Source organism: Ceratotherium simum, chromosome 1, assembly GCF_057802395.1.
Source record: "Ceratotherium simum simum isolate JZ-2026a chromosome 1, ASM5780239v1, whole genome shotgun sequence".
NCBI lineage: Eukaryota > Metazoa > Chordata > Mammalia > Perissodactyla > Rhinocerotidae > Ceratotherium > Ceratotherium simum.
In genome coordinates, this window is record NC_141900.1 from 41,421,798 (window position 1) to 41,439,768 (window position 17,971).

The window sequence follows — 17,971 nt, forward strand, 5'->3', positions numbered from 1 at the left end:
TATCACCATAGATAACTATAGTATAATATGAACTAGGTGTGGTAGACAGGGAGGAACATGATAGACAGCAAGGCCCATTTGATCAAAGTCCCCTCCATATTCCATTGTCTCTGCAAGGTATGGCAGACACTTGTTTACCAAACATTTGCTTTTCCATCTCCACGTAAATTGCCTTCCTCCCCTTTGAAGTCCAAACCACCACCCCCAACATCCTTCTTTGTCTTTAGCTGAAGATGGTATTCAAGGTGGTGGCTTTGGCCATTTTGGGCAGTTACTCAGTTTTTCTGGGTGTCTTCTGTGTATACATGTTATTAAATTTGTTTGATTTTTCTCCTGTTATTCCGTCTCATGTCAATTTAATTCTTAGACCAGCCAGAAGAACCTAGAATGTAGAGGAATATTCTTCCTCCCCTAGAGTAACTGTAACAGGAAATTGGAATAACAAGAGATTGGCTAGGAAGAAGTGAAGAAAACTCGCCAGAGTAGAAATAACAGATAAAAGGAGCAACCACTACCCTCAGGGCTGAGATGGAGCTCACAAAGACATGTTCCTCCACTTGAGATCCAGACCTTGTTGGAGAGGGCCCAGTCATAGTTCACTGGACGGCAGAGAAGTTGCTGTGGTGCTGTGATGGTGGAACTTGCCAGAAATTAGCACCCAAAGGTGCTGAGGAAAGCTGTTTACAGGGAGGTGTTTCACTGGAGACTTCTGAGGGGGTGAGTAGTGAAGCTGTTGGTTGCTAGTTGTTGCTGACCACGGGCCACTGCGGGAGCTGTGAGTGCTAGAGGAGCGAGTGCTAGAGAAAGCTGTGCACACTTGAGCACACCAGAGTGAGGAGGCCAAACCCTTTCCTCCTGTGGTCTCTCTCCTGTGCCCTCTACTGACAAAGCTTAACATTGTGCCAGGTGGCAAAAGAAAAATATTTAAAGGGCCCAGGTCCATTTTACAGAGCAGGCTTTGGGTGAATTTGGAGCTGAGCAACTATAAATTAATAATCAGCACGAAGTTAGTAATCAGCACAAAATTAATAATCAGCACAAACAGCCTTCTTATTTTGCTTTGCTCTAGTAAATTGGAACTGCTATTCATCATGAAATTTGTAGTACCTTCTTCCAATCCTTTTTTTTTAATGTTTTGGTCATAGTACTAGCTTTTGCATCTATTCAATTCTGCATCGATAATATGCCTTTCTTTTAAATTTAAAAAGTTGTCCATACTATATTTTTAAGCTTAACAAATTTAATTGTAATTTTAAAAATAAGTGTTTTGATTTAATTATCAATTAATAGGTATCAGTGTACGTTATGCTGTCTTGCATAACATATTCTCATACGCATTACATTGGTGCCTAGAAAAACTTCACTTGAGCTGAATCAATCCATTGACACTAACTAGATTGGTAATATGCTTGTGTAGAACACTAGAAGTAATGCTTGCATTCTCCTTCCCCTAGTATAATACAACAATATCTTACACAGTGCAACTATTGAAGTGAAACGTTGCCTATCAAAACAATAAAATTTGTTTTACTGGGAAAATATTTTATGCTGGTTGAGTTTTTTTTTTTTTTTTTAAACTTTACTTTGAATTCATTACAGATTCATTAGGAAATTGCAAAGAAATGTACAGGGGGGTCTTAACCCATCTTTGACCAATGTTAACGTCTTGTATAACTATAGTATAATATCAAAACCAAGTAATTGTTTGCAATCCGGGGAGCTTATTCATATTTCACTAGTTATAAATGCACTTGTGTGTGTGTAGATATCTATGCAATTTTATATGGGTAGCTTGTGTAAGCGCCACCACAATGAAGATGCAGATCTGTACCATCACCACACGTCTCTCTTGTCCCACCCCTTTGTAGCCACAGTCACCCCATCCCTCCTCCGTCCCTAACCCCTGGCAGCCACTAATCTGTTCTTCATCTCTATAATTTTGTTATTCAGGAGTGTTATAAAATGGAATCATACAGTATGTAACTTTTGAGATTTGCTTTTTCACTTAGCATAATTCCCTTGAGGTTCCTCCAAATTGCTTTGTGTATTAACAATTTGTTCTTTTTTATTGCTGAGTAGTAGTTCACGGTAAAGATGTACTACAGTTGGTTTAACTGTTGTTAAACCATCGTCTATTGAAGGACATTTAGGTAGTTTGCAGTTTTTAGCTATTATGAATAAAACTGTTATGAATATTTGTATATAAGCTCCTATATGAAAATGTCTTAATTTTTCTGGGACAAATCCCCAAGAGTACAATTGCTGGGGCGTATGGTAAGTCCACTGAAAGGATTGCCAAACTATATTCCAGAGTGACTGTACCATTTTATGCACCTACCTATAATGTGTGATTGACCAGTTTCTCTACATCCTCACAAGCATTTATTGTCACTTTTTTATTTTAGCCATTTTAATAGGTGTGTACATATCTCGTATTTTAATTTTGCATTTTCCTAATGACTAATGATAGTGAACATCTTTTCATGTGCTTATTTGCCACCTGTATGTTGTCTTTGGTGAAATGTCTGTTTATGCCTTTTGCCCATTTTCTAATTGTATTTTTTTTCTCTTGAGTTTTGAGAATTCTTTATATATTCTAGATACTAGTCTTTTGTCAGATATGTGGTTTGCATGTGTTTCTCCTCTGTAGTTTGTTTTTCATCCTCTTAACAGGGTCTTTTTCAGAGCAAAAGTTTTAAATTTTGATAAAGTCCAATTTGTTATTTTTTATGGATCGTGTTTTTGGTGTCGAGTCTAAGAACTCTTCACCTACTCCTAGGTCCTGAAGATTTGCTCCTGTGTTTTTTTCTGAAAGTTTTATAGTGTTGTATTTAACTTTTAAGCCAATGATCCATTTTGAATTAACTTTTGCGTATGGTGTGAGGTTTAGCTCGAGGTTCATTTTTTTGGCCTGTGGATGTTCGGTTCCTTCAGCACCGTTTGTTGAAAAGGCTGTTTCTCTTCCATTGACTTGCTCTTGCACCTTACTAAAAAATCAGTTAGGCTTGTTTGTGTGGGTCTGTTTCTGAGTCCTCTTCTGGTCCATTGGTCTGTGTGTCTGTGGCTCCACCATACTGTCTTGTTTGCCGTAGCTACATAGTAAGCGCTAACATCAGGAAGAGTGATTCCTCCCACTTTATTCTTCTTTTTCAGAATTGCTTTGGCTATTCTAGGGCCTTTCTTTTTCCATATACATTTTAGGGTAAGCTTGTCTATGTCTGCAAAAAACATTTCTGGGATTTTGATAGGAATTTTGTTAAACTTGGGGAGATCAACTTGGGGAGAATTGACATCTTTACCATGCTGAACTGCTTCAATTTTTAAATTTAAATTTAAATAAAATTAAGAATTCAGGTTCTCAGTAATCATATTTCAAGTACTCAGTAGTCACGTTGGTTTGTAGCTATACTGTTGGACAGTGTAGCTCTAGACTACTGTACATACTGGTCCCTGTTTCTGGAATACCCTCCTATTTAGTTTGACCAACTTCTTATCCTTTTAGACTCAGCTTAGATGGCACCTTGTTGTATGTCTCTGCCCCATATCTCATTTCTCAGCCAAAGTCCTCCGATTGAACTCTGTGTTCATTTCTATTTATGGCAATTATGCACTCACTCCTCTTCATTATTACATTGTGTGCTAATTACCTTTTTACTTGTCTGCTTCATCACTAAATTATACTCTGCTTTGAGTCAGAATCAGAAATTGTGTGATTATTCTTGTATCTCTAGCACTTGACATTTAGTGTGTACTCAATTAATAATTGGTGATGTATGAACAGTAGTATCACGTCTAGTTAACTTACTTAATCATTTTCTAGAATTGCAGTCTCCAAGCTTTTGGAGCATGTCCTACTCATGTGTATATATATTTATTATTTTATAAATTCTGAATATGTCTTATCATTAGCTAATATCTGAAGTATAGTATACACTTAGGATGGAGCATTCATCGTTAACAACAGTGGGTGTAAATTTATATTTCAGGTAGTCTGGATGCTTTTGAAGAATTTGGGCTGAGTTTTTTTAGACCTGATTATATTGCCATTTTTTTTTAAGTATGGTACATTTGTCACAACTAATGAAGCAATATTATTGATACACTATTACTAACTAAAGTTCATTCTTTCTTCATATTTGCTTAGTTTTTACCTAATGACCTTTTTCTGTTCAGGAAAAGGATCCCATCCAGGAGACAACATTACGTTTAGTTGTCCTGTCTTCTTAGCCTCCTCTAGACTGTGACAGTTTCTCAGACTTTTCCTGTTTTTGATGTTTTGAGGAGTACAAGTCAGGTATTTTGTAGAATGTCTGATGTTTTCCTCATGAATAAACTATGGTTGTGGGTTTTAGGGAGAAAGACCACAGAAGTAAATGCCATTCTCTCACATCATATCAAGGGTACATTATTGCCATTGTTTTTACCTCATTTATGTGGCTGATGAACTTGGATTAGTAGTTGGAAAAGTGTCCGTTCTATATTATCTTCTTTGCTTGTGCTTGCCTTATTAATATTGTCTTCAACCAGAAGATTTCTTTATAGGCATCCTTTAAAGCCACCTGTCCATTTCATAAGAGTTAGTTTATTTAAACTAGATAATATAAATTGTAAATCCATTTAACTGGCCTATCAAACTGTAGCACATCCAAATACCGTACACCAGAAGTAGCTGCAGGGGATATAGGGAGAGATCTCTGTCAGTTTGGTGGCATGAGGAAACTGGAGAATTAACCTCATATTATTTATTGCCTGAATTCTACTTGACTTGGACTATATTACACAGTTATGAGGATGCCAGTGACAACCTGTGATTTAAATATCAATAAAATGAAATTTCCCTTTTTTTCAAAATAAAAAACTGAAATAGAAAATCGGATATTTTCTTCCCTTATCCCAGTGGATTGCCTTGCTGTAATCCCTGTATCCCTGAGGTACTCACATCTGGCTCTAGAGACTGATGGTCTAGAGAACTGAAAGAATTTCAAAGCTCATTTTACTGCCTCCCTAAACTGATTCTTTTCTATATTCTCCAGACTTCCTCAAGTTATTATTCCTTTGTGCATGGTAGCCTTGTTACAACAGTTCCCTTCTATTTCCTGGTAACATGGACTGGGTGTATACTGGTTCCTGCATTCCAGTTAGAACCTGAGAATCCTAGAAATCCCAGCCGTTGCTCGATTACCTGTTTTAAAAATTTTGTTTTGGGGGGTGGGTTAACAGGAGAGTACTTACAGGAGGCTGACATTGATATTCTCTAGGAATATAGAATTTGAATGCTTTCATTCTTTTGCCTTTTTTTTTTTTTTTAAATCTCTGTTCTTTTCATGTTCTAAAGAACCTTCCTAGTTTCCCTGTATTTATGAGTAATTCTTTGAAATTGGAAGATACATGTGCTGTAATGCTAGAAAAAAATAATTAGAAAATAGTATAGACTAGGATCATTTTAAGGAAACCCAATATACAGGATGTGAACCTAAACTTCGATTAATTAGGACTGATTATATTTTATTTCCAAAGGGGTTTTTAAACATTAACAGAGGTTTTAGGAATAAACTCTTCCATTCTGTAGTTCATTTAATATAATTCGACTTATAAAAATTTGATTCATGCAGTTTTTTCAAAATTGTTCGTTATAAAGTGAGGCATGTATATCCAGGCATTTTTGACAGATTCTTATTGTTAAGAGATTCAAGTCAGTAGATTCTGTATAAAACAATACCGAGACAATCTATGCTACCATATGTTATTACACTTCACAAATGTAATAGTTGATGCATTTTTTTGTTGAGGTAGTTGAGTGGTTATAATCTTGTTAAGGAAAATGTGTACCTTATGCATTTAGGCTATAATATGTTCTGTTTTACTTTATACAATATTATATATATATTATGTGTATATCATGTAATATTTCTATGTTAAACATTTACTTATTTCAGCCTTTAGGACTATATAATAATCAGAAAATTGAATGTACATTAAATAATACTAAATGCTAAATCTCTAAATAAATTGGTAAATTGCAAAATTTGGTGACTGGCATTTTGATGCTACTATAAGAAGAAGTTCATGATACCTTTAAGTATGGCATATGGCAATATGCTCAAAAGGAAGTTAATATTTTATGTCTATTTGACATTTTTTGAGATGCTGTTTCCTGAATTCATTTTTTTTCTGTGTATGTTTTAGAGCATTTTGTGAAACTACTGTTAATATTTTCGTTTAAAAATATATATTCAAGGTGAATACAGGGTTAGGGTTTAGTCATTCCAGGTAAACTATTAACAGTTGCATCTTTTTCCATTTGTTACTTTGCTTTCTCATTGTTTCAAATGATTCTCTTTTTATTATTCAGAGCTATTCTCTTGTCATATATTCCTCATCTGAATTATTATCATTCAGAAGAATAATTGCATGGATTTGAATACAATTTGAATAGATTTGTATTGACTACGTTACACTTCATTTTCAGCTTGAAACTAGTCCATAGTTATTTTCACAGTTACTGCTCCTGGATGTTAATGCTAAAACTCTTTGACTCAAGTGAAACTTACCTTATAAGATAGATGTATTCTAGCAAAGTCAAATTTGAGTATATGTAATTCCGTTTACTTAATGATTTGCATTATGAATTTTAAGATTTGGTGGGGGGTGGCCAACATGTACTGCTCTAAATAACTTATTGAAAATATATCTATATACACATGTAAACAGCCTATTTTTGTGTCTCTCTTTTTTTTAATATTTTTGTTAGTGACTCAACAATATAAACAAAATATATTTGCTGAGAGCCTAATTGAACAGAACATAATATAAAGAAGTTATTTATTTTTCTTTAAACAAGTTCTTTATTTTACAGCAAAATAACATGCCTATCTTCTAGGTCCTTAGATTCTAGGTCTGTATTATTCACATAATTAACGCCAACTTCTGTAACAATCCCAAAGTCTCCGTGGCTTAATATAAAAATTTATGTCTTGCTCTTGAAAAGTGTGTGTAGATGTTCCTGTTCAGGCAGCTCTCCATGAGGGATCTCCTCTAAGCAGTGACACTGGAATCTAAACTCCTTCAACATTTTAGACATATGGCCATGTGTGTGACCTTTTAAATTCCCAGAAGTATGTGGGTGCTTTTCAAAACCCTTGCTCCCCAAAGCATCTCAGTCATCAGCCTTTTTTTTCAAGTTAGTCTGTTGTTTGCCTCAACTGTTATCCCTTGCCCCAGGCATCGGTAACTAGTACATTTGCCTTACATGTTTTTGACAAATGTCCCCGGATGGTCCTCCAGCACTGGGAGAGTTCCATCCAAGGAGATAAAGGCAAGCGCTTTGAGCTGCTTCTCCAGGGAGAAGCAAAAGGTCACGACAAACAATCCCAACTCTTTGAGAGTAAGGTCTGTTCTATTCTCTCTGATACTAGGTACTTGTACTGGGAATGGGAGCTGTTGTCTTCAAGATCACTGCCCATCTGGAGAGCATGGGACAGGACCAGAGTGAGTTCAGATAACCACCAAGCTCTCTGACTGAGATTCAGCTATTTTGTCTTGACTAAATGTTTACCTGGTTGCTGCAAGCTTTCCATTCGTTGCCAGAGTACTGAAAAAGTTGGTTTTGACAGTGTTTACCAGTGTATTTGTTGCTTTTGTGGAGGGATGGACCATTGGAGTTCCCTACTCTGCCATTTTTGCTGACATCTGGTTCTACAATTTTTAATGTTTGAGAATGGTTCTGTCCTGAGAACATTGGGAAACGAGATAATAATGACACGGACATATTATCCTTTGGCTACTGATGGGAAAGTCCCCAAATGGGGATGCACGGTAGGCAGTTATAAATATGGGACTGTAGTGAAAGGCAGAAGTGTCAGGGTGTGAGGTTAGGCTTTGGATTTGGTAATGTTGAACCTCTGGAACTTAGAAGTAAATCTGTAGAAAAAATAGCAAAGGGCCTCTGAGGTCTTAGGTTGGGAGAACAGTCTACAGTTGTTGTGTAAAAGGAAACATCTGAAATTCGTGCAGTAGAACTTTTTCAAATGGGAAAATTATTTTTGGAATTTGGTATAAACACGTTAATTTCTACTTGTGCCAGTTTCTTTGTCATCTCTCTTTTTTTTTTTTCTGGTGAGGAAGATCAGCCCTGAGCTAACATCTGCCAATCCTCCTCTTTTTGCTGAGGAAGACTGGCCCTGGGCTAACATCCATGCCCATCTTCTTCCACTTTATATGGGACGCCGCCACAGCATGGCCTGACAAGCGGTGAGTTGGTGCGTGCCGGGGATCTGAACCGGCAAACCCTGGGCCGCTGCAGTGGAGCACGCGCACTTAACCGCTTGCACCACTGCACTGGCCCCTGTCATCTCTTAAAAAAAATAATTACTGTATAGTTTGTGGGACTCCCACAGTTAGCTGCTATTGGTTGGGACTGGAAGAAGGAGTGATTACAACAGCAGTGTTTCTGTGCTTAGTTTTTATCGGAGAATCACTGATTTGTACAAAAAGAAATAAGAAAGACCTGAATACTCAATATCTTCTTTATTTTCTGGTACCTTTCTTTCACTTTGACAATTCCTTCCCTCTCTCCAAACTCAAGTAGTTTACTTCTAATTACTATTAATACCAGAGCTTTTTAATCTCTGCTGAATCAACTTGAACAACCAATGTAACAAACACTTAACTTTCGACAGTTTTGCCTGCCTTCAAGTAATCAAATCGATCTTATCCTATTCTTCATTTCTTCTCATTCTCCTTTCTCTTCCAGTCTTTACTTTTCTCATATTTAACACTGTTTATTACAGGCCTGCAGGCATTTATGAAAAGGCTATGAGATGAAATTTATCAAAAATTCCAATATACTTTGCCAATTTCCACGGTTGAATACCAGAGGCTTTAATTATTTGGAACTGCCAAAAAATCCCATTAAATTTCAAAAGTGTGGTTCATAAATATAATATAGACTGAATCATAACCTCTTGGGAATTTCAAAATAATTTCTCTCTAGTGACTTATAAGTTGTTTTTTAACAATCAATCCATAATTAGACTGGAAAAGAAAGGATATGATCATGAAAGTTTTAATTGCTCCCTAAGTGTATTTTACCAAAGTAAAACATCTTTTTTTTAATTGGAAAAGGAGGACAGTATACTATAGACTGTGTTATTGAAAGTAGAAACACCAAAAGCATTTCTTCTAGCATATTAGTTTGGATAATGTTAACAATTTGTATATCTACTAATGAAGTATAGAAATTTTAAGGAAATTCTATTTAGAGTTGAATAGTCAATTTTATGAGTATGTATTCTTTAAAATATTCTTGTTCTATTATTGTATGAGGATTAGTATAAAAACTTATATTATCTATACACACTGGAAATTATGTACATGCCTTGGAAGCTGGTCTCATTATAAGGCCAGGGCCTAACTCAGTGAAATGGGGAAACTTGTTAAGGGATACAGGAGCATGAACCCCATGGAGTGCAGCATCTCTACTTCGCTGCATTTTCTTAATATCTTAAGGTGACCTTACAAAATGGGGAAATGAGAAAGGTGACAAAGCATGCTGGTAGAGTTCCCCTTTACTCAGTAGGCAGCATGGGACACAGGTCCAGCCTACTCAGTTACTGTCTCACTCTTCTTGGAACCTGTAGTGACTAAGATTTTTAGTAGCTGCAGTGGTTCTGATCTAACATGTTTAAAACTGTAGTCTAGCAGGTCAGACTGCCTTTGGAAAAAGATCCTAGGGGCTGGTTCAGCTCAGTGGAGTGTACATCAAAATTAACCATGTGTGACCTGTATGTCTCTTCATTATTATGATAATTGAGAATCATTTATTATGGAAATTAATAATTTTTACACTTTATTGAGATTTTATAGTTAAATTATATTTAAGAGCCTTTTAAAGATAGGTTCCTAATTCTGCTTGAGAAGTTATTTTATTTAAAAAGAATGGATAAGACTGTATATGAAATAGCAAATTTGTTTTGTAAAAGAGAATTCTTTTTCTTAAGCTGATTTTACTACAGTATGGTATAACATTTATGAGAAATAAGCCAGAGCTTACAGTTAGGCTTGAGACCTACTATGTAGGCAGATGCATTATCAATGATCAGAAATTATATTTTCTTAGTTTTCATTTTGAGTCTTTTTAGGGATTGGCCATCATAGAAATGTGTCCAGTTTTTCTTTATTTTTATTAAAGTCTAGAATTTTTACTTAAAATGGTGAAATTATTTACTATATGTAACATAATATGCACTTCTTTGTTTCTAGTGAATCTAGGCTAACATGTTTATGTCCATGAATTTCCCAGAAACTTTACTATGCTACATATTATATATAAAAAACCGTATATTGTAGAATATTTTTCTTAAGTTAATAATGAATTATAAATCTATTATTTTCATCCTAAGATCATATTGATTACATTAAATTTCCATTTTTAACAATGAGTAAAGATTTTATTGAGAGTAACTCTACTCCAAGCCCCTTTATACCATCTGAATATGTTAATATTTTTGTGTTTGTTTAAAAGTTTTTGAAATTTAAGATATACCAAAGTAGAATGAAATTACAAAAAGTGTTGCTAAGTAAGACTCTGATCTTTATTTTTACTGATAATTTTTTGGAAACTAAAACTACCTACAAATTGTGTTACTGCTATTGAAATTTACTTTGGTACTAAGTTAAGCTCCATTTAACTATATTTCTTTAGCTCCATTTAACTATATTTCTCCAGGGTCCATGTTAGCTTTTTGTCTTTAGAGTGGGAATTGATTTTTCCAAATATTTACTGGTGTAGAGTATTTAACACACATTACGATGTGACAATAAAAAATACTAGTATTTTTATGTGAATCCTTTATTAAATCTTAAGCTGTCTTCCTGGGCTATTATAAAGTTGTTTAAAATTTAATTTAAAAATAATCCTTTGAAGCTTTGTTTTGGTTTATTAGTATTTATGGACACGTGCTACAGAACACATTCTGTGGTTTTATTTGATTTTAAGAATTAAGAGAGAATAAGTCAAAGCGGTCAAAAGTGTGTAATATTGTAAGTACCCCCAGTTTTTTAGTGTTGTAGTAGTTGTCTTTGTTCTAACTTACAGTTAAGAAAAATACTTTTATTTGGTGAAAAGTTCTCCAAGGCATCCTTTCCATACTATTACTTATCATTAAACACTTAAAACATTTCAAATTTTTTATTGAACACCTACCAGTTCCTGCACATTAGAGGGCAGAAGAAAGAGCAGTGTTTATGATAATTGGCCCCTTCTCCCCAGGTAATTACATTAAACAGAACTGATCTTCTGCAGGGGCTGTATACTTATATACGGATTTGTATGGAAATTGACAGGATGGTGCCGTTGTGACGGAGTCAGGAAAAGAGAATGTTGAACCATTGTAGTAGTGGTTCTCAAACTTAGGGGGTACATAAGAATCATCTGGAGGGCTGCTTATAACACAGATTGCTGGATCCCACTTGAAGTTTCTGATTCTGTAGATCTGGGATGAGACCTGAGAATTTGCATATTTAACAAGCTCCCAGGTGATGCTGATGCTGACTCTTTTCTGTCTTAGAGACTTAAGACAAAGATAAGGCTGACAGGAAAATCAGAAGAAAGACTTCACTTTAGGAAATGAAGGCAGATTGGAAATCTAAGAAGCAGTTAGGGAATAGCGTTATGGAAAAATTGGATCTAGTTCAGGAACACCTATACTACCTACCAGAAAGACATAATCACCAAACATTCTTTTTATTTTTTTCAAAGTTTTGAGATTACAGTTTCAAAAGTCAAGTAGTACCAAAACATTTATAATAAAAAACATCATTGCCCTATCCCATCCCTCCTCATTCCTGCATTTTTGCTTCCCAGAGGCAATCACTTTTAATTGTTAAGTCTGAAGTCACCTGATCAGATGCTCAGCTGATCTCACACACACATAAAATGCCTTTTTAGTATATGCATATTACCTGTAACAAAGCAAAATAAAATTGTAAGCATTTAGTTAAGTACAGAAAAGGAAAGTGCAAAAATTTCTAATATGCAATTAAGTAAAATCGAATAAGTTATTTTGATTTAATATGTGTAAAATGTCATTGATACCAACCTTACCCAATTTGCTGTCTAGTATTGTTCTTTTTTAAAAATGTGGATCTCAAAATATAAAGGGCTTTTATAGCTGCAGTTTCAATGCTGGTCTCCCTATCTTCCCTGTATGGTTTTAGATTGATAAACAAGAAAAAGTAGTGCGCTTCAGGTGGAGAGAATAGCTGGAGTAGAAGTTTAGAGGCAGGATAAAGCAGATACAGAGATGGATCTATCTAATGAGAAAGGATTTGGTATATATTTGCTTACTTTATCCAGTGATTGTTCATTGTCTATTATGTGAATAGAACACCTTCCCTGCTAAGTAGGAGCTTTAGGTCTTGTGGCTGTGAGAGATGTATAAATAAAGAATTAATAAAACTGTGATAAATGCCCGAGTAGAATTGAAAATGTATATATTACTGTGGGAAAAGGTAATACCTATTAAATGTAAGTTGAAAATAATTTTGGACTGGTTACCTGGAGTTGGTTGATAGAATTTAAATTTGACCCAGTGGGAAATAGGACACTATGTGGCTTCTAACATGAGAATATGACAGTATTAATGTCATTGTTTCTGAATGTGTGGTGGCAAGGTAATAATGATCTCCAAACTAAACTAAAGGTGTGTTGATTTCATGGTTCTTTCATACAGCTATGCCACTAGTCATTTGATGAATTGTTTGAGTTGTTCACAGTGAATGACTAGGGGTGAAGATTTGGGGTGAAGCCAGTCTACCAGTTTGGGGATGGAGGGAGGACAGACTAACATAATTTCTCATAATTTGCTACATACTGAAGCAATATATTATCATATAAACAATTATATAGTGAACTTAAGCTACAGGAAAGATGGCAAAATAAATATATGGGGAACATAGTTTAAAATGACGTATCGTGGCTATGTGGAAACACTAATGGAAAACAATAGCTTTAAGTTCTTTGATCTGTGATGGAGTAACTTGCTTTTTAAAGGATTAAATGGTAGCTGGCTGAAAAGCAAAGAGATGGTGTCTCCATGAGAATCATTCTCTGAAAACAGTGGTTTTTATTAAGCAGGCTCTAGATTTATCATCATTTGAGAAAGTTTACGCATATTTTAAAAAGCTGCATTTTATCCTTTAAATATAAAATAAAAGCTAAAGGAAACTGATGTGATAAATTATTTACTACAGAGACTGTTATTTTTAGTGATGTGGGTTTTACATGTATACAGGAGAAGGAAAAGAGGAAGGCATGGGCATCCTTAGAACTGCTTTTAGGTTGAATTTTTAAGAGACCAGATTACACTTGTATTTATATACTGGCCAAATAAATTTCTTGACTTCAAATTAGGATATCTGGAAGAAATTTTCCTGTTTTTCTTTATTTTCTTGCTTGTCATCTTGGTTACCATTTAGTATTTCATTAGTATGTTTTTTTAAAGTATTTTATTTGAAAATTAACTTGACTTTCAAATATGGGATTAAAGACACTTTGCTGCCTTTTTACTAACTTTATTTTGATTAAAAAGTTAAAACGATCTTGGGGAGATTTTGTAAAACAGTATAAAGGAGAAATAAAAACTACCCTCAAATAATCACATCTATTTTAATCGTCATTGAATATCCTCATTTTGTTGGGATGAATCAGGGTCTGAATTCTATTGATATTTAGATTTGTAAGCTCATCCATTAAATTTGTCAAGTTCTATATGTTTTTGTGAAATGTAAGAGGTAATATACAGACTGCAATGCTAAATTGGCAATTTCCCTTGTGAAACAAATTTGTCAGGTGAACTGAGAAACCTGGGTTTTGGTTAGCCAGCACATTGTATATTACACATTTTATTCCCTCCCCTCTCTTTTCCTCTGCAATGAACATACATTGAAACTTGGTAATGCTAGACTCTGAAGGCTTGTGAGTATCTAGGCATGCTCTTTTGCCTTTGAAGTCTAACATAAATAACAATAACATAAATAACCTGTAAGATGTGTGCTATAAAAAATGTGTATACAGGGGCCAGCCTGGTGGCGCAAGCAGTTAAATGCGCGTGCTCCACTGCGGCGGCCCAGGGTTCGCCGGGTCGGATCCTGGGTGCGCACTGACGCACTGCTTGTTGAGCCATGCTGTGGCGATGTCCCATATAAAGTAGAGGAAGATGGGCACGGATGTTAGCTCAGGGCCAGTCTTCCTCAGAAAAAAGAGGAGGATTGGCATCAGATGTTAGCTGATGGCTGATCTTCCTCACCAGAAAAAAAAAAAAATGTGTATACAGAGTGCCAGGGAAGCACTAGAGGCAAACTCAGGGTGGGAGTATAGGTGTCATGGCAAAGAAAGTGACATTTGAGCTGAGTCTTGAAGTCTTATGGCATTGTTACTAAACACAAACATAGATTCCATTACCTGCTGTGCAGGAGGGCCAATAACTGGAATGCCAGGCTTGTGGCAAGGAAAGAGGTTTATTATCAAAAGACAGCCAGATGAGGAGATGGGAGTTAAGACTCAGATCCACCTCCTCAAAGGGAAAAAGGTAGGGGTTTTCTCTGGGGTTTTAGGTAGGGGAGAGGGAACGCATGGTCTTACTGGTTGGCGCCTTCCCACCAGCCTGCATTTGGCCTTGAAGACTGAATTTCTTTTCCTCTGACTGACTGCACTTTTCTGGTTAGTTTTTATCTTCAGCCTGTGTTTGGCCTTGTAAGACTGAATCTTGATGTCTGGACCTTGACTTCCTGGGAAAGACAGCTCACTCGTATTTTAAGGAGGGACAGAAAGACCTGGGTAGTTTTGAACAACAGTGGATTATGCTGAGTATGCACAACTGCAGTTAACAAAGCTTATCTCAAAGTTTGTTTTTTTTTCCTCTGGGCCCAGGGAAGATTTTTTAACATCTTCATCCTTGGTTTCACCATGCAGTGAATAACGATATTCCAAATAGAGGGAATATATCCCTGTTGTTGATGCATGAACAAGCATGGACTATATTGGGAACTATAGGTAGTTTGTAATGAGGCCAGTGACCTAAGTAGGGGCCAGATGATGAAAGAACTTGCAGAATAGCAAAAATAATAGTCACCATCCATGCAATTTGAAGAACCAAATGCATGTCTGAAAGTTACTTGTTGAGCATACACAGAGCGATGTATAAGGGCTTTCATGATTAAGCTTTTATAGTGATGTACATTTCTCCACTATAAGGTCATGCTTAAGGGATCAGAATACTCATTTGACTGTTCTAGGTACTCTCTCACGAAAAATGCTTGATAACATTTTACGACATTCAATGCTTTTTTTCATGCCAAGGCAGTTAAAAAGGAGAGTATTGAGGATGGCTTTATACTTTGTGTTTTCCTGATGCCTTTTACTTTTTTTATTGAGTTGCTCTATAAACTACTTTTTTCCCCCTCTTCCTGTTACTTCTCTTTAAATCTATGAATAAATATCCTAAGTTCATTTTTTATATGCTTAATCATATAGTCTCCTTTAGTGTGATTGAGTTTATTTTTGTTTTTTATTTTATTTTTTGGTTTGGTTATAGGTATGTAGTTTCTGGGTAACTCATGTAATATCACTGTGATAGTGATAATGCTACACTCTCTCATTTGGTGCATTAGAATAATATTTAAATGCAGCATGTAACTTTTAAGACATAGTATATTTTAATTTTCTGTTAAAATTTGTGTTTCAGAAACAAACTAGTATTTAATGTAATAATAGCCTACTTTGGATCATGGTACATGACCCCAAGTTGAAATGTAAAATTACTGTCAATTTCATATGTGATTTTTAAAATATATTATTTAATTTGATATAGTAGCTTGATCTTTTAATAGACTGCTTTGGAGAGTGTCTGAGAATTATGTAGGTTGTTATGGATTTTTTTGATTCAAGCCAGAATATAAATTAGTAATTAGTTAGAAAACATACTGCTCATTTTATTTTCTCGATAAAACCTTGAAGGTTTTCTAAAAAGATTACATCAAAGTATAACTTGAATGCATCATGTTCTTAAGTTAGTTTTATAATTGTTTATTTTTTCTTCGTTTTTTTAAAATATAGAATTATCATGTGTTATAGATGAAGAGATAGTAAAAAAAAATCCTCTATTGGTAAATTAAAAAAATTTAGTTTTAGAAAAATGTATAGAGTTTATACAGCTTTTTATTTACCAAACATGTCTGTAGAGTGAAAAACGAAAAAAAAACTAACTATAAAAGTGTCTCAGTTTAGTTCTTGTATGTTTTGTGATTTTCCCCCCCTTGTATAAATGAGATAACTGGGGGGAAAAATGTATCAGTTTAAAAAGAAAAATCAAAGTATAATGTTGAACTCTGTACATTATTATCTTTCTATAAGTTTGCTTTTTTTCCCTCTTTTATTAATTATTAAACTGAAACTAGTTGTTTTTGATGCTTGAAAATTTTAATGGTAAAATATTTGGTGAAGAAAGAGAATTTTTAAAAAAGCTTTTTGAGTTTTGTCATAATGGTATCAGTGTATCAGCTATGTAAGCTGTTTCTGTTCCCTATGAATTATTAGATCAGTTGTGTATATGCATTCTTATCTCACCATATCCTTGCCATCTTTAGCTCTTAAAGTTAATTTTATTTCCTTGCTAATTTCCTGGTCCCTTCTCCCTCCAGTGGCATGTGGTTGTGAGTAGGGAGTAGGTAAGGACGGGTTTGCTAGTTTTTTTTTTTTTTAAACTTAACAGCTTTCATGTGGTATCATTGATGTACAATGAATCTACTAAAGTGTACAATTGGGTGAATTTTGACCTAGGTGTATACCCATGAAACCATCACCACTATCAAGGGAGCAAAATATCCATCACTCCAGAAAGTTGCCTTGTGCCTCACTGTATTCTATTCTCTTTATTGTACTCGCCCTTCCCCCTTGGGCCCAGGCCTACAATGATTTTATTTGTCACTGTAGATCAATTTATATTTTCTAGTATTTTATGTAAATGGTATCATACAGTAAGTATGTGTTTTTATCTGGCTTCTTTAACTCAGCAGTATTATTTTGGGGATTCATCAGTGTTATAACTGAGTAATAGCAGAGTAGTATTACATTGTGTGGCCATACCAGAATTTGTTTATCCATTCACCTCTTGAACAATTTGGGTTGTTTCCAGTTTTGGTTAATAGAAACATAGCTGCTCTGAGCATATGTATACAGCTCTTTGTGTGGACGTGTGTTTTCATTTCTCTTGGGTAAATATCTAAGATTGAAATAGCTGGGTCATTTCTTTTACATTTTAAGAAAATATCCAACTGTTTCCAAAGTGGTTGTACCATTTTACATTGCTACCAGCAGTGTTGGAGAGTTCTAGTTGCTCTACATCCTTGCCAACACTTAGTATGGTTAGTCCTAGTATGTATTAGTCCTTTTAATTTTAGCCATTCTAGTGGGTGTGTAGTTATAGCTGTGGTTTTAATTTTATTTCCTTAATAACTAATGATGTTGAGCATGTTTTGGTGTGCTTATTGCAATCCTCATATTTTTGGTGAAGTATCTGTTCATATCTTTTGCCCTCCCCGCCTTGTTTATTGAGCTGTCTCTTTATTATTGAGTTGTAAGAATTCTTTATAGATCCTAGGTACGAGTCCTTTCTCAGATACATGTTTTGCAGATATATTCACCCAGTCTGTGGCTTGCCTTTTCATTTTTCTAGTAGTGTCTTTAGAAAAGCAAACACTTGAAATTTTGATTAAATCCAGTTTATCAATTTTTTCTTATATGGATTGTTTTTAGTGTTGTATATAAGAAATTTTTGCATACCCCAAGGTCACAGAAACGTTTCCCTATGATTCTTTCTAGAAGTTTTATAATTTTATGTTTAACATTTGGGTATATGATCCATTTTGAGTTAATTTTTATATATGGTATGAGTATGGGTTGAGTTTCACTTTT

General features: G+C 34.9%; 1 protein-coding gene across 2 annotated transcripts in view; it reads left to right on the forward strand.

Annotated features, from left to right (window-relative positions):
• Nucleotides 1-17,971, forward strand: part of SDHAF3 (succinate dehydrogenase complex assembly factor 3) — a 60,055-nt gene that overhangs the window by 24,167 nt on the left and 17,917 nt on the right. Inside the window, exon 2 of one of the 2 annotated variants that reach the window (XM_087423237.1) lies at nucleotides 7,416-7,488. The exons of the other annotated variant lie outside the window; for it this stretch is intronic. Coding sequence (XP_087279363.1) covers nucleotides 7,416-7,488 — 73 coding nt within the window. The remainder of the gene's footprint in view (nucleotides 1-7,415; nucleotides 7,489-17,971) is intronic. 2 annotated transcript variants of the gene reach the window in all.